Below are 19,961 nucleotides of genomic sequence, written 5' to 3'. Positions count from 1 at the left end.
AAGTCACTTCCTCATAGAGCTGTATATTAGCAATAGTCAAATAAAGTTGCATATGAGAGTAAGAGATTTTATGTGAAAGTGCTCTGCATAGCATTTGGCACTTGTGGGCGCTTAATAAGTATTTGTTTAGTATGCTTTCGCCTTAGCTAACTACAGAGCTCAAGTTCTTTCCACCACCAAGCATGGCCACTGGTGGCTGTTCTGAAAGCCTGGGCTACAGATCTGTTTCCTGCTTGTTTTCTTTGTTCCTTTTCTGAGTTTGTGCATGGAGGACTGGAGAATGAGGAAAATTGGGTATTTGAATAGTGCAGTGAGTTTATGGAGCATTTTCTTATCTGTGGTATTGTTTATGTGCCGCCACAGCTCATGTATCAATGGAGGGCAAGAATGGTTAGCCCTCTCTCATAGATGAGAAACCAGGGCCGCCAGGGTAAGGTGCAGCAAGTTCGTGGCAGTGCTGGGACCAGAGTGTAGGATCTCTGATTTCCACTACAGTATTCAGTTTATTTTTCCACTCTTGAGAAAATGACAAAAAGATAGACTATTCTGGAGGACCAACTTGTTTTTTAATGTGGACAGAGTGATCTGATCCACTCTGCCCTCTGGCCAGATGTGCTGTTGGACCAGCCCAGGCTTCTGGCCGAGGACAAACTGGACGTAGACCCTCCATCTGGATCATCTGCCACCTTCATCTTGCCATGGCACCTCCAGCAGACGCTTTCCCACACTCTTGGCTGGGGGTGAATATAGCAGGTGATGTGAAGTGGGGGACAAAAAAGCCCTGCTCTGACTTGCTGTTACTGGCTCATGATGATGACTGCACCTCAGCCTCTGCAGGGAAATGAGGACCTGGGGCTCTGTGCTTGAGGTACTCTGAGAAGGGCCTCTTCTTGATGACAAGCTCAAATGCAAAGATTCATCCAGGTGTTCCTTCATTTGCCTGCCTAGCTGGTGTGTGTTAGGCCTGCTAACCTAGACGTGAGAACTGCAAACTCTGCCTTGTTCCCAGTGGTAGTAGGTCTCTAGGCCAGTGTGTTTTATCACTATAGCTACTCTGTCCTTAAAACAACAATAAAAAACCCCCAAACCCCAGCTTTCCTGGGCTCTTGTGACACACTGAACAAGCAAGGCAGCACCGTGCTTCCCTGGCTTTGGGCTCTGGCATTTGCTGACATGCCAAGCACCATGGGGTCCAGTAATAAATGTAAAGTTCGAGGTAGGTACAGCCAGAAAGACAGAAAAAATAATTGCAGGACCTGGGGAGTGCTGTGGAGGAAAGAAACCAGAGGCTGTTCTGTCAGTCAGGAGAGGTGAGAGTGTGTTCTGATAATGAGTAACCCCAGATCTCAGTTGCAGACAACAAGTGAGGCTCATTTTCCACTTCTACTATATGTGTGTGACCCTGACAAGCCACTCCACTGGTTCTCAGAGAATGGCCTCAGTGGCTCTGGGTCAGCTTCCTGGTGCAGGGCCCGAACGCTGGGCAAACCAGGCTGGAGAGGGCTTCGGAGACTAGAGGCTGGGGAAGAATTCATTTCTGTGTCTTGGCATGGGCAGTGGTGCAGGTGGCTCTGCTGTTGGGGCAGATAGACTGCTGCCCGTGTGGCCGTGCTCTCTGTAGTAAGGTGCCTTTGTGTTCAGAGTTGAGGTACCATAGCTGTGCCACTGCCTCATTGTTATCTCCCTGCTGTGCCCTCCTTGAGCTGCCCCTGAACCTATGATGTTGTGGCCATAGCTTCCTGCTGTTTTCCCGGAGATAGGGCCTCTCATTGCCTCCTCACCGATGCTCCTAGAGTCCTTTTGCTGGATATGCTGGCACCTCCACAGGGAGCCTTCAGGAGAGGGAGAGGAGGAGGAGAGGTAAAGAAGTGTGGGAAATGGGTCTTCCTTGAATACTCTGGGGTTGGGGAAAGAGGCAGTGAGAACATGGAGTTGGTTGCTTTGGAGGGGGCTGGGGTCCCAGGAGATGGGACTCTAAGAGTCTCTGCTTCTCATTTTCACTTAGCTCTTAACATTCCCCCCCACCCCCCTTGTAACACTAGCTCCTTTCGAGGTGGTGCTTGGCTAGCCTTTAAGAGGCTGCAGTGGCTGTGTGCCCAGGCACAAGTACTAGCTCTCTCCCCCACTCATCACCTCCTAGGAACCGGGCCCATCCTGGGGGAAGCAGGGAGGGCTCCTTTTTATAGCCACATGTAGGCTTTGTGTATAGGCTCTGCTGCTTCCTTCCGGGCCCTTCCCGGTGTTGGCGGGTGGCCCTGGCTTCAGTAAGACTCAGGATGCAGAATAAATGGGTGGGGCTTTCTTCTGCAGAAGACTGGCATCTCCTTTGCTGAGCCCATGCCTGGCACAGAGGACTCTGGGGGTAGCAAGCAAGTAAAGGAGGTGACTTGGTCCTTGATCCTGGGACGCTTGCAATCTAGAACATGGAGAAAACCGTGAAAGCCCAGAGCCAGCAAGAGGCAATTTGTACCTAAGGCATTATAGGCTGAACCCAAGGGTCCAGACACAGTCAGCTTCCTCTGTAGCAGCCCATCTTGCCCTGGTGGAGTCCCTCCTCCTGCTGGCTGGCATGCCAGCATTGGTTAGAGAATCTGTACAAAGGCTATGCGGTGCCTGGGAGCAAGGCGTGGGCACGGTGAAGAGTGGGCGGTCTGACGGAAGCTCCAAGCCCTGGCAGTGAACACTGACCAGACTGGTGAGGGGCCGGGCCACAGCAAGTTTGACCACTTGTTTGTGTGAGATCTAATTCTAACTCAGTAGGGGTGGGCCGTTCACTTTGGGGTTGGCTTCCTGTTTTCTTGGACACCTGGGGATATGGCTGAGCTGAGGGAAGTGGTTGTTTAAGGGATGGCCCCAGGTCACAGTGTCCTTGGCTTGGCCTTGTCTGTGGGGGGAGTAGGGCATTGACCACACTGGGCCTTTGGCTGTGAAGCTGTGGGTGTGTGGTGGGTAAATTCTAACCCCACAGGATTGAGTGACTTTAGCCTCAGGCCCAAGAGTGTGTGTCTGAGTTCATGGAGTGACTAACCCTGGGAAGGAGAAGAGGAGCTGGCCACAGGTTCCAAAGGCTTTTCAGCCTGCTTGGGGGCAGGAGGTCAGCAGTGGGGGTTGGCAGTGGTGGGGTGCGGGGGGGTGATAGATTCTCTGAGGCTCTGCAGACCACTTCCCCCAATTCCAGCTAATTTTCCTCCACTTGTTGGGAGGCAACTTTCCTCTTCCTACTAGTCACTTCCTCTACCCAAAGAAGTAGCAATTGAGTATAATGTGCCTGTTGGCCTTTCTTGGAAGCTCTCAGCATATCCACTGAGGAGGTTAGAAAGGGTAACATATGTCACTTTGTCTAGGATTTTACTCAGGGCCCCTTGAGACCAGCAGTGAAATACAGAGAGTATCCCCTCCAGTGACCAGAGAATACCTGGTGCCTGAACCATTTCCACAAGGATGTCCTAGTCCCTGGCCTGAGAACTGGCCCACAGTGGGAGGATGAGACTCTGCAGGCTGGGGTGGGAGGCAGCGAGGAGCCTTTAGGGGAGGTGAGGCCAGAAGCTGTCTTAAGTGGGTAGAACTAGGAAATTAAAATCAGGAGGGGGAGGTCCCAAGGTAGCCATTCCTGTTGACCAGCCCCTAGCTGGGCTTCCTGGGGAGGCAGTGAATTCCCGTCACCTTGGAGTGAGGTCAGAGGCTAGAAAATGCCTCAAGGCCTTGCCTGCCCAGGAAGTAAAAGGAGGACAAGAAGAGTGCCTTGGCTTGGTCTGGCATGGCCCAGAGGGAGTGTGGCCAGATGCTGAGGAGAGGTTGGCTCAAGCAGGAGAGCCTAGTGGGGTGCTCAGAAGAGGGTGTCTGGGTGAGCAGGCCTTGCCTTCATGACTTCTTTCATTACTTAGTACATTTCCAACCTCCTGGTCAGGGTTGACTCTGCTGGGGGTTTAAGGGCTGGCCCCCTACCTCCCTCCCACCCCGCTTCCCCCAAGAAGGAATAGGGCTTGTGTGGTAACACGGAAAGCAAAGAGGCAGGGAGCCAGGGCTGGCATGGAGCTTCACAAGGAGCTCCGCAGAGGAGGCCACTGCTGTCCCCCTCCCATCTGCCCTCCCACCTCAGCCCCTGTGGTTTGGATCCCCAGTCAGAGGCCCCTGTTGTTTCCTTGGGGGAGGGAGGCCTAGATTTTTTTGTCTTCCAAGGCATTCCATTTCCTGCTAGGCCCTGGGGACTAAAAGTTGACAGGCACAATCCATGCCCTCACGGAGCTCACACTCCATTGGAGAAGACAAAACACGCATAGGATTCCTACTCATCTAGGTGCTTGGTAAACATTGTTGTGATAATAAATAAAGCTAGTAGGGCTTGTCCAAGGATTAGGTTGCAGGTGTTGAGAGAAAAGGAAGTGCTAAGAATGGTTCCAATGTTTCTAGTTCTTGTATCTGTTGGGAGGTGATGCTGTTAGCTGACCCATGAGGTGTGACAGGAGGCCTGGGTTTTGGTGAGAGAAATGTTGAAGAGTGTTTTTGGGCTTGAGGGGTTTACTTTGAGTTGTTTTTGAGGTGAGCACGTGGAAATGGCAAGTAGTAGTTGGACCGAAGGGTCTGAAGCTTAGAGGTGAGGACCGTGGTGTCTGTAAGAGGAGGAACTGAAATCTGCGCATCAATAACTGGGAAAAGGTAGAACATTGGGAGAGGAGAGGACCTTGGCCTCAGCCTTGAGAAAGGCCAGTGTTTAATGCGGATAGGCCTGAAGCCCAAGAAGAAGGGGGAAACTCAGGAGAAGTTATGAAGGAGAAGCCAGGGGCAGAGCTCCAAGCAGGAGGCAGGCTGTGGTCAACCTTGTTGACTGCTCTGAGGGTCAGGAAAGAGGACGATGGAAAAGTGACTTAAACTCAGTGCTCTGGTTCTCCTGGTGGCCTGAATATACTAGGGGGAACAGTTCATTGGACTTTTGAGGTGCTGGACAGTTATGGGACCTGGCCCTGCTGGGCCCTCAGCCTCTTCTGTAGCTGGGGCCTGGCAGACACAAGACATCTAGAAAAAAACTTGGACAGCATCAGCCTGTGGTGGTGGCACAGGTCAGAGTTTACAGGACCTCTGCTTGGGGGGCTGACCCATGGGCTGCTTGGGGAGTTATTTAGGTCTGGATAGGAAAGTTGGAGCAAGCCCTTGTCCATAGTGCAACTTTCCCCTGTTGTGGCATTGAAGGCCAGTGTAGGCCTGCTGTCCCTTACCCTCTTCCATGAAACTGAATGCCCACTCCCACCTCCAACATCCGAACTGCTTCATTGATGCCTTGGCTTCCATGATCCCCTCTGCCTGACACAGACAGATCAGCCCTTCAGACCTGCCTTCTACAGAGCAGTCTGAGAAGTCCCTGAGAGCCCTGCTCACTTTCTCTGTGCTGTCAACACCACAGACATCTCCCTGTTGTTCCATCTTTGCACGACCTTACAGTTATCTGCTTCCACATCTGTTTCCGCCATCAGCCAGGGGCTTTTCTGAAGGGCAGGAACTCAAGTGCCTTATTGATCTTTGTTTACCCAGGACTCAACCCAGGCCCTGATACTGAGTAGATAGGTGTCTAATACTTGTTTGATTAGATGATGGAATGAATGAATAAGCATAATAGGCAACTGCTCAGCTCTCTCCCAGCTTTGAGTTCTCTGGGTGGGGCCTCCTTTCCTTTCCTTCCTTTGTGGCCTAGGCATGGTGTTCCCATCTCTGACATCGATGGGATTAGTCTAGCATTATAGGCAAGAGGCTGCCTGTCTGGGTGGTGTGAAAGCTATGGGCCATGCAGAGGGTCCTAGTTCTGCCATGAACCACCATGTGACCAGCATAAGACCCTTTGGAACCTCCATTTTCTCATTGCTCCAAAGAGGAGATTCATCTAGAATCTAGACTTTGGATGATTCATGTGCTGGCAAGGATCCTTTACAGCTGTAACCTGAAGCAGTTAGTACATATGGGTTCAAGGTCCCATGTAGGAGGACCCTGCAGACCTCCATCCAGCTGTCTGAATGGCCTTTTCCTGTTTATCAAGGTGGGAGAGGGCCCAGACACCGAGTCAGACCTGGCTGCCCTTCTCAGTCAGGTGTTTGGGGAGGAGTGACTGATGAAACCCCAGCCAGAAGCAGAGGCTAAACTCTGCCCTGGTACATCCTGGACTCCCAGATTCAACCAGGGTTTCCTTGTGTACACCCTGGGAAGGGGCTGTGGCCTCTTTCCCCTGCTACTCTGGTTTGAAAGCAGCTGCTGCACAGGAATGGGAAGAGATAAGCCCCATCCTCACCTTTTCTTTGTTGAGTGACCCTGTGGCCCCAAGTTTCTGAGCCTCAAACCTTGTCTGTAAAATGGAGGTAGATAGCTACCACCCCTCCCCCCCCACCGTCCCCACTTTTGACTTCCTCTCTGGTGGGAGCTGGGAGCTGCTTCTGACTGTTTCTGTTGGAAAGTAAGAGGGGGAAGGTCACAGTCTCAGAACAGAGGGGATTGGGGGATCTGAGGGGAACTCTCCTTCCAGAGGCCTTGAGCAGCGTGGTGACTGCTGGCCCATTCCATGCCCCCTGCTTCCAGCTTTGTCACGTGTTTTTCCCACCTGTGCCTAGGTTCTGTCCTTGCCTCCCTTCCAGGCACCATCATCCTTCCCCTTCGGAGGTCTGCAGGCTGTGAAAGCTGTATCTTCTAGTTACAGCTGCCTGGGGGCAGAGTGTCTTTGTCTCTGGCTCCCTCTGAAGGGGGCTCTGGACTGCAGTGCCTGCCCTATCCTTGGGGCGCTGCACGGGAACTTGTGTAGGGGTGACAGAAGTAGGGGGCCAGGAATTGGGCACAGAGCAGTTGCTTCCCCTCGTGGCTTCCTTCCTCCATCTCAGCATCCTCTGAAAGAGAAGGGTCCGTTCCATTTGTGTTTCCATTTGTGTTCCCTCTCCCTGCATGTGTAGTTTCTTTAGAGGGTAATGAAAGAGGTGGTGGGGTGGGGTGGGGGCAACTGGGAATGGCCCATTTGTGTACCCCAGGCTGTACTTGGAAGGGCTAATGATGGAAGAGCATTTGGGAGGAAGATTTTTTTTTAAAGATTTTATTTTTAAGTAATCTCTACAGTCAGTGCAGTGCTAAAACTTATGACCCTGAGGTCAAGAGTCACATGTTGTACTGAATGAACCAGGTGCCCCACTGGGGGAGATTGTCCATCTCTCTGGACTTGCTCTTCTGAATCTCCTGGTGGCCTTGGCTTAGAGCCAAGGAGGGCAGAGTGCTGAGGGAGCCCTGCTTTTTCTGTTCCTCAGAGCTCCACTAGCTTCCTGTGGTTCCCATCAGCTGCAGCAACCTTTGTGTAGGGACTTCCCAGTATTTCCAGATAGCACTGGCCCCCAGGGGCCATGTCTCCCCCCTCCTTCCCAACTGTGACCACTCCTTCTTTCTTCTATCCCCGTAGTAAACCTCACCAACTTCTGTATTTGCATATTGGTTGTAGCTCCTGCCTTTGTTGCCCCACTGCACCACCTCTTCCAGGAAGCCATCCCTGATACCATCTTTGAGCATCTTTGGTCTTTGCTGCCTTTGTTAGATAACGAGCTTTGGAGTCTAACTCATGTGTTAATTCTTGCTCCTTAGCACTCTGTAAACATTTTGAGTCCTCCTAGGACCTAGGTTTTGGGAATGGAAAGAGCCAAATGTAGTATCTTCTTTGGGGAGCTAGCTCGCAGCCAGTGACCTAGGTACCTGGAAGCACTAGACAGTGTGACAAGAGTGGCAGAGCACTGGGTATGCCACTGGACTGGGCCTGATGGAGAGAAGGTGGGCCTGGCATGTGCAGAGGATTGGAGGGAGGAGTGTGGGCTGAGAGCTGATGGGCTGGGGTCCTTGCAGTTTGCTGCTTTGATTGGACCTGGCCCATTTGGAGGAGGGTTGGACTTTCCCCAGCTTCCCCCAGCGCCCTCTGCAGGCTAGGCACACAGGCCTGGAGGAGATCTGGAAGTCCACATACCACGGGTGGGAGTAATGAAAACCCCCAGACCTGACCAGATAACATTCACTTACCTCTTTCAAGCTCTCTGGATTTGGAAAAACAAACAAACAAACAAACGTTCATACTTACCATGAGTTGTAATTCTTATAAATTGCAAAATGTGTGTGTGTATAATATATTTCTGTATGAATAATTTTTGCAGTTTCATCAATTAGCTTGCCTTGTAAAAGGAAAAATATTTCACTGAAAGCATGTTTCATATCCAGAAATTTGTGATATGGGCCACTTCCTTCTGTTTTTTTTGTTGTGCTGGTGGTGGTGTTCTTGGCCATATGTTCATCATTTGGGGGTTTAATTTTCAGTGTGTCGTTCTGTCTCTTCCTGGTGAGATCACTTTGGTGTCTCTTATTGACATCTCATAGTAGCCCAATGAAGAAGGGGCCAGTAGTGGTGATCCCAATTTGCAGGTGAGAAAAATGAGGCCCAGAGGTGGGGCTGTGCCTCCTGCCTGCCTTTCCAGTGTTTGGTGTTCATGATCCTTCTCTGTACATCCTCCTTGCCCGATGGGTGGTTAATTGACCAGTAGGTTTGGAGGACCTCTATCTTTGTAGGGCTGTTTGGAAAGTGGCTTCACTGGGGGCAGGGGACGTTAGGATACTGGTTCTTGACCAAGAATCTTGGGTCTAATTTAGAATCTTGGATTTGATGCTGGGCTCCCTTCTCCCTGTCCCAGGGCCTACCATGGGTAGAATGAAATCTGCTATGGATCAGGATTGGCTGGTTCTCCTGAGCCATATCCATTAAGATACCCTGATAAAGGTTTGGTGTCTCCCCGCCCTTCCCCCTCCCCCCCCATACCCTTTCTCTTCTCTGTTGTTCCTGTACTGGGCAAGAGGAGGGCTGGTGGGGCACTTGTGGCTCCACCTGATGTCTGGGAGGGGTTGGGAAGCAGGATTCTAAGACCGGAAGCAGCTCTTCCCTCAGAAGAGCCTAGCATAGACAGGTCCTCTATGGTCATTGTCTTCAACCCCTTCTCAGGCTGCAAACTGGCTGCCTGTCATTTAGCTTGTCCCCTTCATGGCACCCTCTCCTCTCCTCATGCAGTAGATTGGGTGCTGTCCCAGAGTTAGGGACCTACTTTCCCACAAAGGCAAGTTCTAAGCTGGCCCTGAGAGCAGCAACAGTACTCTTTGTTGTTTGTCTAGCTACCCACCTCTCAAAGTGCATGGGATCAGTTCTGGGGCTCAGATGAGGAAACTGAGGCTGTTAAAGGGAAAGTGACTGCCATTACTGGTATGTCCAGAAGGCAGTTGCTCTTCAAGCCTGCCTGACCCAGCCATTCAGCATTGAGTAACTGCTGGTCTTTAGTCTCTGTGGCAAGGAGTCTGTCCCTGGGCCAAAAGAGGAGAGAAGGGTGGGGGTTTCCTTGTCTGGTCATGCAAGCTTTGGTTCTGCAGATTCAGTCTTGTGGCATTCTGCCTCAATGCTTAGAGCTGGCCCCTGCCACCAGGCAACGAGCCTGTTTCCTTCTGCATAAAAATCAATCCAAGGTTGGGGTGGTCAAGGCAGGTCAAGGTTGAGTCTCCTCTGTGAATATCTTTATGTCATAGTCTGTTTGCATGTGATGGTCAATTGGCTGTCCTAACAAAAACCTTCATTTTATCCATGGTCTGCCAGAGAGGAGAGCAGACTGAAGCCCAGCTATACGCTTGGAAACAGGATTTGAAAATTGATCTTTGTGATTTCAGATCTGTTTGTCTCCCGTTCTGATGCTGCACCATAGGGTACATATGCCTCAGACTCTTGATGAGTGTGCAGGTGGGGTGCTGTGGCTGCTGTGGCTGCAGGGACTGCAGGCTCAAGAAGCAGCTCCTGGCTTAGAGCATGTCTGCGTGCACTGATCTGAACTTTGGTCCCAGGAGCCCCACTCCTCCATGGTGCCCCATCCCCGTGAACTCCTTTTTTGAGCTAAGGAAATGGCTGCTTGTATTCTTTTCCTTTGGCCGAGGCAGCTGCGGCCTAGCTTTACCTCTCCTAGGTCTGGGTTCACTCCCAGCAAAGCCCTGGCAGATGGCTGCATTGGTTTCCCCTGCTGCTGGCCCCTTGGACTCCATGTTAACACATTAGGCACATAGGCAGGCAGGGGTCAAAGCTCCTTCAGACTCACTGGGATCATTGGTTCCTGGCAAAGCCCTTACTGCAACACTGTGAGGTAAGAAAAATTGCCAGTTTACTAATGGGGAAACCAAGGCCGAAAGAGTGAGGGCCTGCCCAGGGCTGCAATTTAAGACCTCTGCTAGGAGGTTCTCCTCTGCTAGGTGTGGGCAAGCCTTCAGGAAGGGGATGGTCAGGGCAGGCTTCCTGAGGGAGTGGGAGGAGGCAGATTGCCACAGGACCCCCAGGCTTCTGCCCGGAGTTCCAGGCAGCCTGGCCAGCAGAAGGTCCTCAGCCCGCAGAGCTGGCATGTGATGCCAGTCCCTGGCCCAGGTGCAGGTTACCCCAAAGCCTCTCTAGAGAAGGGTTAGTCTCTATATCTTCGTGAGGATGTGTGGGTGATTAAATGCCCGGGATAGTTTTATCTTTGTTACTGTCCACCACAGCCATGCTTGGAGTGGTGATACTCATGCGATTCCTAAAGCATGGGCCTCAGGAACCTGGTCCTCCAGCACACCATGCCTCCGGACAGGCTGAGCTTGGCCACATTGTGCTGATGGAACCCCAGGCCCTCTCAGGTTGGAGTGAGCTGGAAGATGGGCCTTTGTCATTGGTGAAAGCCCTACACTCTCTTGTGCCACACAGCAGCAGGCTGGCCTGGCCACAGTCCCCCTGGTTGTGAGATCCTGCCCTCGTCCTGTCTCACTTCCTTGTTTCCAGCCTACCGAGGGCCTCTCAGTACCCTGGCTTTTCTTTTCCCCAGTGTTCCTTGAACATTGTTTTCCCATGGTTGTGAGTGGGTGATGAGTGCTGGGTCGTGGGACTCTGGAAGCAGGGTGCTACTCTCCTGCTCTTCCAAGTAGTTCTCCTCTCCTCTCCAAGCTCCCAGGTCCTGGGAGGGTCTCTGTCCCTGCCCTTCCTGTTCTACTGCAGTTCTGACCCAGACAGCTGGGGTGGCTCAGCCTCCCCCTCCCCCCAACTAAGGCAGAGGCCATGCCTGTCCCAGGGAGTCTCCTCGCCTGATGGCAGTCCCTGGCGGACCAGTCCTGGCTCTCTTAGGAAAGGAGACCCTTTCTGTGTTTGTCTGGGAGGCAGGAGGATGGGAAGTGGGGTTGGGAGGTGACATAGGATATGACTTTTAAGAACGTAGTAAAGCATCTCACCAGGCGTTACATCCTTTTTAGCCTGCTGTTGCCTTGATGCACTTGGAAGGCATCAGGACCAGGCTGGCACTTCCTTATGTGGGGGAAGTATAAGGGATCAAGTGTGGCTAAGCGGGAGCTGGGGAGACTTGGACACCTGGCCTGGAGCTGCTCTGTAGCTGCTCGGCCTCCCTGGGTCTTGTCTTAGACAGGAGCCCATTCTGCCTCCAGCCTAGTCTCAGGGGAATGTGCCCAGGAGCACAGGACAGGACAGAAGTTCTTCTGGGCCTGCTGGCAGTGTGTGTGGGGTGTGTGTGTGTGTGCGCGCGTGTGCTTGCGTGTGCATGCACATGTGCTCGTGCACCCACACAGGGCTCCATGAGGCCTGGCCCCAAGCTTTTAACTGACCCTCTAGCTGCCTGCTGAGCAGTAGGCACGTCCTGGACTACTTCTAGTGATAGGCGGGCAGCTGAGAGGAAGGGCCCAGGCTGTGGAGCATGCAGGCCCTGGCATAGATGCATTTGTGTGTGTGAGGTTGTGTGCCTTTGTGAGAGGTGTGGGAAGGAATGACAGCAGCTCTGCACCGGAAAAGTGTGCTGGTTTCTGTTTCAAAGGGCAGGGTTTGTGGTTATTCTGCAGTTTCTGATCTGGGCATTTCCCCTGTTCAGCTCCTCCTTTCATCCTTGGAAACTATCTTCTCAGGCTGGGTTTTTGTGACTCAGTTCCCCCCACCCTCCCTGTTTCTACCTGAGTGTAACTCCTTGTTTCTAAACCCTCCCCCGCTTTTTGTGGCCCCTTCCCCCACCCGTGTGCCTGCTTTTTTCATTTGTTCATTCAGTCCTTCAGCAAGCCTGGCCTAGGGGGAGATGAGGAATGTTCTCTCTCTCCCTCCTCTCTCTCTCTCTCTCTCTCTCTCTCTCTCTCTGTCTCTCTGTCTCTCTCTCTGTCACACACACACACACATACACACGTATTGCCACGAGGAGTCATGGGTGTGATTGCTGTAGGATTCCAAGTTGGGTCTTTGGAGGGAGAGGATGGAGCCTGGGAGGTAGACAGTCCATCCTAGGGACTGGGACGCAGTGGGTGATAAGAAGCACTGGCCATTCTTGCGCTTGGTCCAGCTGAGTTTAGATGGAGCAGAAAAGATGGGAGGGAAGAAGCTGGGGGTGTAAATCCCTGGGCCCCACCAAGAAGGGCCTTGAAGGCCAGAGAAGGAGCATGTTCTCCTCAGTGAGCAACTTTGGGAAGGATCAGAACAATGTTATTTTAAGGATTCAGAAAACTTAGGAAGGGTGGCTCATGGGTAAAGAGGACTTGGGGGTGAGGGCAGGGGTTTCAGCAGGAGGACCAGGCCTAAGGGGTTGATGAAGGCAAGGGAGCAGGGAGTGAGGTCCAGGTAGAGCCAGTAATGCTGTGATGGGAGCAGCTGGGGTTGGGGCTAGAAGCAGTGCCTCTATTTCAGGTGGGATAGATGAGGCACACCTGTGGCTGGAAGGGGAGGAAGAGGGCCCGGTTCTGGACCCCTTAGGGCATTCAGCCAGAGTGGTGTACAGTTGGAGCTGGGAGGGCACTGGGGTGGACCGTAGTGTGCTAGAGCTACTCCGGGCTCCAGATCTTCTGGGCCAGTCTGGGTTGAGAGCATTTGAAGGGGCTGTAGTGCCAGGGCAGTGCTCAGGGAGAGTCCTCTCTGGTGGTAAGCCAGGCTTCTTCTGTTTGAAGAGATCTTCCCTAAAGCCGTCTCTATCTGGCTTGGAAAGTCTGCCCTCTCCAGGGTCACAGCCAGCACCAGGCGATCATGTGGGTGTGTGGTGGGAGGCAGCCCTTCTCTGTGCTGCGTGCGCAGTGCTAGGGCCCTCTCCAGGCCTGGGGCTAGAACCTGTGCCCCAAGCATACTTTGGTGAGGGAGCAGAGGAAGGGAGCTTGCATTGAATGAGCTCCGGTGTGCCACATACAGGGCTGGGCAGTTTTGGCTCTTAGGACTTTTGATCTTACTAGCACCCTCACTGTTACTTGTTACCTGTGTTAACAGATGAAACAGTGGGGTCAGAGCGTTTGTCATTGTGCTGAGGTCACACAGCTGGTGGGAGGTAGAGCTGGGATTCTAGTCCAGGCAGTCTGATCCCAGAGTCCATGTATGTTTTTCTACCACCCTGTTTACTAGAGAAATTCAGTCAAGCCCTTGGCCTTATATGTGGTAAAACTGAGACTGGAAGAAGTTAAATGAGTCACTTGGCATCATCTCCCTTATTAGTGGCTGAGGCAGGTTGTCTCCCATTCAGGCCCCTGTGCTTCCCCGATGTGTACTGTGTCAGGGCAGGGGAGCACCAGGCCCTTTGACAGTCAGGATGGGGAAACATCCCTTTGGATACCCACTGCCAGGCCTCTTGCTGAGACTTGCTTGGGCATGTCTTTAGGTGGTGAGCCTTTTCAGGGGTACATCAGTCCCCTGGGCCTGATCCCTCATTTCTCCCATGGATCCTGAGACAATTTGGGTCTTCCTAGCCCTGCCCTGGGACTTTACAGTTTGTGTGTTTTGTATCAGGAAATGGTCCTCACAGAAGAACAGCCTTAGTCCCCATTTCTCTCTCTCTTAGAGTCCAGCTTTTTTCCAGGTCAGAGTGACCTGCCTACATTCTCAGCAAGGGAAGGTACGCAGGATGGGGCTGTCTGCTCCCTCAGACAGCTCAGCTTTTAGTAGAGGCCTGTCCTTAGGCTTAGCCCAACTCTCTTTTACCACCTAGTGGGACTGTGAGCATTCCTGGCTCTGCCCCTGGACAGGGTGTCTCTCTTTGTCATTCTTCCCTGAGGGAGAGTATGGGAATGAGTGAGGAAACCAGGCTGCCCTCATTTTGGTGTGGACTCAGAGACCCCAGCCTGATCTTGGTCTCTTCTCTGTCTTCCTAGTTGACATTCGAGAAATCAAGGAGATCCGCCCAGGGAAGACCTCACGGGATTTTGATCGCTACCAAGAGGATCCTGCTTTCCGAACAGACCAGTCACACTGCTTTGTCATACTGTATGGGATGGAGTTCCGCCTGAAGACCCTGAGCCTGCAAGGTAGGAGTCCAGGGTCTGGAGGAGGTGTAGGGGGTAGTTAGAGGGAATATCTACTGGCTCCTGGCTCGGCAGGAAGTATGTGTCCTCAGTTCAGCTCTTTACCCCTTGATCACAGCTACATCTGAGGATGAAGTGAACATGTGGATCAAGGGGTTAACTTGGCTGATGGAAGATACATTGCAGGCGGCCACACCTCTGCAGATTGAAAGGTAAGAACCACCCCTGATGTGGTTAGGGTTGGAGGCATTAGGTTCTAGGGAGCAGAGGCAGGGACACAGGCCTTTGTGTGCCCGGACACTGCCTACTGACTTCCCCAGAACTAGTCTGGCTGGAGAAGTGTTCTCACTTCAGGCTTCTCTCCCTCCAGGTGGCTGAGGAAGCAGTTCTATTCGGTGGATCGGAATCGTGAGGATCGGTAGGTTTTGAGCTGTGCCTGTAGCCCAGCAGGTGGTTTGGGGCAGCCAGAACAGTAGCCATGTCTCTGAGCAGCTGCTGGAGAACCAGAGGACCCAGGGAGGCCTGCCTTTAGCAGAGCTGGGGGGCAGGCGAGTGGTTCTGGCACAAGTAACTTCCTGCAGAAAGCCCTCTAATGGCCTTGGTGCAGGCTGGTGAGAGAGGCCAGGGACTACAAGCTGTGTGCCCTGCCACTGGGGATAGAGACAGGACATGGAGAACTGGCTCTGGGTGTCCTACAGAGAGGGTCAGGGGCCTGTAGCATGTAAGGGGGTGCCTTCTGAAGCTCGTGCCTTTGAAGCTGTCCTGTGACAGAGGGGCCAAGGAGAGGTGGAGGACAGAGATCAGGTCATGGTAAGGGCATTTGACTGCTGCTGTGAAAGAGCTGGAAAACCACAGAGGGTTTTGAAGGGAGGCATCTGGTGACCTGACTTGAGTTGCACAGGAATGCTGGTGCCTCTGGAGAGTCCAGGGCAGGGCAGAGCCGGAGAGCTTGGCCAGGGAGCCGCTTCAGCATTCCAGGTGGAAGATGAGAGAGTTTGAGTGGGCGGGGGGAAGGAAGTGGTTGGATTTGGGCTCTAATGTTTTGTTTTATTTTTTTTTAAGTTTGTTTATTTTGAGAGAGAAAGAGGGAGAGAGAATCCTAAGCAGGCTCCGCGCTGTTAGCGCAGACCCCGACATGGGGCTCGGTCTCAAAAACCCTGAGATCATGACCCGAGCTGAGATTAAGAGTTGGATGTTTAACTGACTGAGCCAGCCAGGCGCCCCTGAGCTCTGCTGTATTTTGAAGATAGAATCCAACAGAATTTCCTACCATTGATTTTGGCATGCAAAAGAAAGAGGAGTCCAGGATAACAGTAAGCTTTTTGGCTGGAGCATCTGAAAAGGTGGGGTTGCCATTGACTGAAATGGGGAAGGCCATGGGAGGAGCACATTTGGGGAGCTTACATGTTCATTTGGGGTGTATTAAGTTTTATGATGCCCTTAGATGTCCAGGTAGAGCCATGGAGTTGGCAGGTGGGTAGAGTGAGTTTAAGGGAGAAGTTGGGGCAGGAGATGTTACCTCAGGAGTATAGAGATGTTTTCTTCTACAAGCCATGAGGCTGGAGATCACCTGAGGTGGGGGGTGGGGGTAAGCATAGCCCGAAAAGGGAAGAGGGCTAGCATATGATCCCAGGCTGCTCGGACACTGGGGATTTGAGAGGTGAAGAGGTGCTGGCCAAGGGAAGTAGCAACTTGTGAGGTAAGAGGAAAACCTGGCCGGGGTGGGGGGGGGGGGGGCGGGGAGTTTTGGAAGCCTGGGGAGGAGGGAATGGTCGGCTGTGCCAGGCCTTGTCAAGTGTGTTGAAGACAGAGAGGTGCCCTTTGGACTTGACAGCACAGAGGTTGTTGGTGACCTTGAGGAGTGGAGAAGCGAGTTCAGGGAAGGAAAGGGAGTGTGGATGGCTCCTTCAAGGTGTTGCTGTGAAGGGGAGCAGAGAAGGGGGTGGTAGCTGGAGGGGTTAGCTGGGTCAAGACAAGTGTTTTGGTCAGAGAGATAGCTTGCTTAGCTTGTAATGCTAATGGCAAAGAGTCCACAGAGGGAAAGCTTGGTGATGCAGCAAGTTTCCTAACCTGCAAAGCAAGGACCCTGACGGTCTCCCTCCTGGTGACTGGGGGTCAGAGATGAGCCGGTGCCTGCAGAGAGCAGGCACTTGCTCAACAGCACTTGCCAGCACCAGCTAAGACCACTCAGTACAGAGGTGGATCCTGGAAGGAAGTTTTGCTGCTGCCTGCCAGGCTCCTGAGCAGGAGGAGGAGGGGAAAGCTCCCCTTTCCCCCATCTTTTCCATTCTGCTGCCAGGGCCCAGCAGTGTCCCCTATCCCCAAATCCTGGGCCCCGGAGGGCAGGGACACTTTCCCGTCAGACCCCAGGAGAGTGCCCAGTCACCAGCAGTGGTAGTTCACTGAGCAGGCCCTCCCCCGCCCCTACTACCGCCACCAGTTCTGGGTATTGAGGCACAAACTCCCAGCATTCCAGGGTGACTGGGGAGGAATCACTGTTGAGCTGCCCCTCACAGGGAATATGTGAGCAAGCTGTGCGGGGCCTGGAAGTTCAGCAGGGGGAGGCTGCCTCCCTGTGTTCTGGGTGGACCAACAGCCTCTGGGAGAGCCTGGGGGACTAGAGGTACAGGCTTGAGTGCCTGACACCTAAAGATTGGCTCCCCTCCCCCATCCTGACCCACCTCCCTGGGCCTGTTTGCTCCTTTCTTGCCAGAATCATGACCTTTTTCTTTGCTCAGATGAGGAAACTGAGGCCCAGAGAAAGGAGGGGACTTCTCTTGGTCACCCCAAGGGTTCTGATTTAGTCTCCCCATCAGAAACATAGGTCCAAGGGTAGTGCTTACCTGTCCAACCCCAGGTGGACTCAGCCCATAGGTCAGAGGTCATGAGAGGTTGGGTGATGCCACTGGGGATGTCCCTCTTTCCTCAGTATATCAGCCAAGGACCTGAAGAACATGCTGTCCCAGGTCAACTACCGGGTCCCCAACATGCGCTTCCTCCGAGAGCGTCTGACGGTAGGGAATTCTCAGGCCATCCACAGGCAGGCAGTGGGGGCAGCCCGGGAGCCCCTTGCTGTGGGCCTGACCGGAGCCCTGTCCTGTGCCATGCAGGACCTGGAGCAGCGCAGCAGTGACATCACCTATGGGCAGTTTGCTCAGCTGTACCGCAGCCTCATGTACAGCGCCCAGAAGACGGTGCATGAGCCACCTGCCCTCCCATGGCCCCTGCCCCTGCTTTCCCACCCCAGCCCCCGCCCTGCTTGCCTCAGCCCTGCTGCCCCGCTTGAGGGCTTTTGGGTGCCATTTCTCCAGCTCTTCTCCTCTTGAGGCCCACCCCTGTCTGTTGTCCCAGCCTTTCTTCCTGAAAGCCCTTTTCCCACATGGCCTCCCCAGGGGCTCTCACTCTGACCAGGTTCTGTCTCCTGCAGATGGACCTCCCCTTCTTGGAAGCCAGTGCCCTGAGGTTTGGTTTGAAGTGGGGCGGTAGGGTTCTCCCCTGGTCCCTCCCCGTATAGGTGGGAGGCATTGGGAGGGGGTGAGCCATGCGGGACCCTTTGGGGCAGCTGTGCTGGCCGGGAGCTGGGCTCTGCCTTCCGAGGGGCCCCTCACTGTCTGTGGGCTGTGCCAGCCAGCTGGCTGCCAGGTACTTCCCTTCTTCCCCACAGGGCGGTGGAGCGGCCGGAGCTCTGTCACGTGTCCCTTCCTGAGTTCCAGCAGTTCCTCCTCGAGTACCAGGGGGTATGGCTGGGCTCGGCGGTGCCAGGGTGCCTGGCTGGGGGGTAGGGACTGGGCTCGTCACGGGCCGCGTCTCGTGCGCTCCTCACCACCCCACCCCCACCAGGAGCTGTGGGCCGACGACCGGCTTCAGGTGCAAGAATTTATGCTCAGCTTTCTCCGAGACCCCTTGCGAGAGATTGAAGAGCCGTACTTCTTCCTGGATGAGGTGAGCCCTGCCTTTTACTCACCAGAATGAGGGTTGCCGACCAGAAGCCCACCTGGGTCCTAGGAGCCAGATTCTCCTTAGGGGTGCTAGCTACCTCGTTCCCCTCACCCTCCCCCCCCCAACACACACTGGTTTCCTGGCCCACCACAGTAGACCGTGAGCATTCTCTCCTTCCCACCACTGCCATGCCAGCAGATTGGGGTAGGGGCTCACTCTGGCTTTCTTTTCCTGCCCATTCCTGGACAGTTTGTCACCTTCCTGTTCTCCAAAGAGAACAGTGTGTGGAACTCACAGCTGGATGCAGTGTGCCCAGAAACCATGAACAACCCCCTCTCCCACTACTGGATCTCCTCCTCCCACAACACGTGAGTGCCTCCCTTGGGCCCCACCTGGCCCACCCTTGGGAGGGAGGCATTCACCCAACCACGCTTGCCTCTCCTTCCCTGTCCAGATACCTGACCGGGGACCAGTTCTCCAGCGAGTCCTCCCTGGAAGCATACGCTCGCTGCCTGCGGATGGGCTGTCGCTGCATTGAGTGTGCGTGAGGGCCAGGGCTGGGGGAGGAGGTTGGGGGGGCCTGCCCTCTTGACTGTGGTCATGTTGCTCCCCAGTGGACTGCTGGGATGGCCCAGATGGGATGCCAGTCATTTACCATGGACACACCCTTACCACCAAGATCAAGTTCTCAGACGTCCTGCACACTATCAAGGAGCACGCCTTTGTGGCCTCAGAGTGAGTGGGAGAGAAGGGAGGAGGGCTGGGGTCAGCTTGGCTCCAGCTCTGTCCTGTGACAGAGGGTCCCCTCCAGTGCCCTGTCCCCATGCCCCATTTTTCTTTCGTCCTCTTGCTGTTTGCTTGACCCATTCTTCCTAAGCCCCTCCCTGTTTCTTACATCCATGGTCCACCCTCTTCAATGGTTTTTCTCTAGCCTGTGGAGCAAACTAAAGCTCTACCCGTCCGCAAAAAACACTTCCTTAACCCCAGTGGTCTCTTTAGGCCATTGTCCTACCAACCCCTTTCCCTTCACAGCCCAGAGAGTTGTCCACATCCCTACCTGCTGTCCTGCAATTCCTGTTCACCCCTACCTGTGCTCACTAGTCTCTCATGCCTCACTGAAGGGATCATCGGGGGCTCCGGCAACTAACTGGAGGGTGATTCCTGTCTCTCCTTACCTTCTTGGTGTGGGATGTCTCTTGCACTGCTGGGAGAGCCCCCATAGCTGGACCAACTCTGGGGACCTCTGTCTGCAGGGGTTCCACCCCTTTGTTCCTGTTGCACCCTTTGGTGCCCCTGTGGAACCTTCTTAACCCTTCCAGCAACCAAGGCCAGCATCTTCTCTGGGTAGCTTTCTTACAGACAGGGCCTCCAGGGCCTTGGTCCCTAACACCTCCTTCTCTGAGGGGGTGTTTGGACTAAGCATTGATCCCTCAGAATTGTAAGGCCTCTGTCACTGCACTGGCTCCTTACCCTTTAGGTACCCGGTCATCCTGTCCATTGAGGACCATTGCAGCATTGCCCAGCAGAGGAACATGGCACAGTACTTCAAGAAGGTGCTTGGGGACACACTCCTTACCAAGCCTGTGGACATCGCTGCCGATGGACTCCCCTCACCCAACCAGCTCAAGAGGAAGATCCTTATCAAGGTAGGGGTGAGCCCCCCACACTTCCCAGCACCTCTCCCAGGCCATTGCAGCCTGGGTGAGGAGGAGGGATGC

The 19,961-nt window shown here is 53.8% G+C and overlaps 1 protein-coding gene across 10 annotated transcripts in view; it reads left to right on the top strand.

Moving 5' to 3' along the window:
- Positions 1 to 19,961, top strand: part of PLCG1 (phospholipase C gamma 1) — a 40,854-nt gene that overhangs the window by 6,502 nt on the left and 14,391 nt on the right. For all 10 annotated transcript variants that reach the window (XM_047067815.1, XM_047067808.1, XM_047067813.1 and 7 more), the window contains exons 2-13: positions 14,155 to 14,307; positions 14,423 to 14,516; positions 14,675 to 14,722; positions 17,234 to 17,318; positions 17,415 to 17,498; positions 17,732 to 17,766; positions 17,969 to 18,041; positions 18,145 to 18,246; positions 18,493 to 18,611; positions 18,698 to 18,783; positions 18,858 to 18,978; positions 19,721 to 19,889. In XM_047067815.1, the coding sequence (XP_046923771.1) occupies positions 14,155 to 14,307; positions 14,423 to 14,516; positions 14,675 to 14,722; positions 17,234 to 17,318; positions 17,415 to 17,498; positions 17,732 to 17,766; positions 17,969 to 18,041; positions 18,145 to 18,246; positions 18,493 to 18,611; positions 18,698 to 18,783; positions 18,858 to 18,978; positions 19,721 to 19,889 (1,169 nt within the window). The remainder of the gene's footprint in view (positions 1 to 14,154; positions 14,308 to 14,422; positions 14,517 to 14,674; positions 14,723 to 17,233; positions 17,319 to 17,414; positions 17,499 to 17,731; positions 17,767 to 17,968; positions 18,042 to 18,144; positions 18,247 to 18,492; positions 18,612 to 18,697; positions 18,784 to 18,857; positions 18,979 to 19,720; positions 19,890 to 19,961) is intronic.

Source organism: Lynx rufus, unplaced genomic scaffold (genome assembly GCF_022079265.1).
Source record: "Lynx rufus isolate CCGP_SWC_20201006 ecotype Redwood Valley unplaced genomic scaffold, mLynRuf1.p SCAF_8, whole genome shotgun sequence".
NCBI classification, from domain to species: Eukaryota; Metazoa; Chordata; class Mammalia; order Carnivora; family Felidae; genus Lynx; species Lynx rufus.
This window is presented reverse-complemented; position numbering and strand designations above follow the sequence as displayed.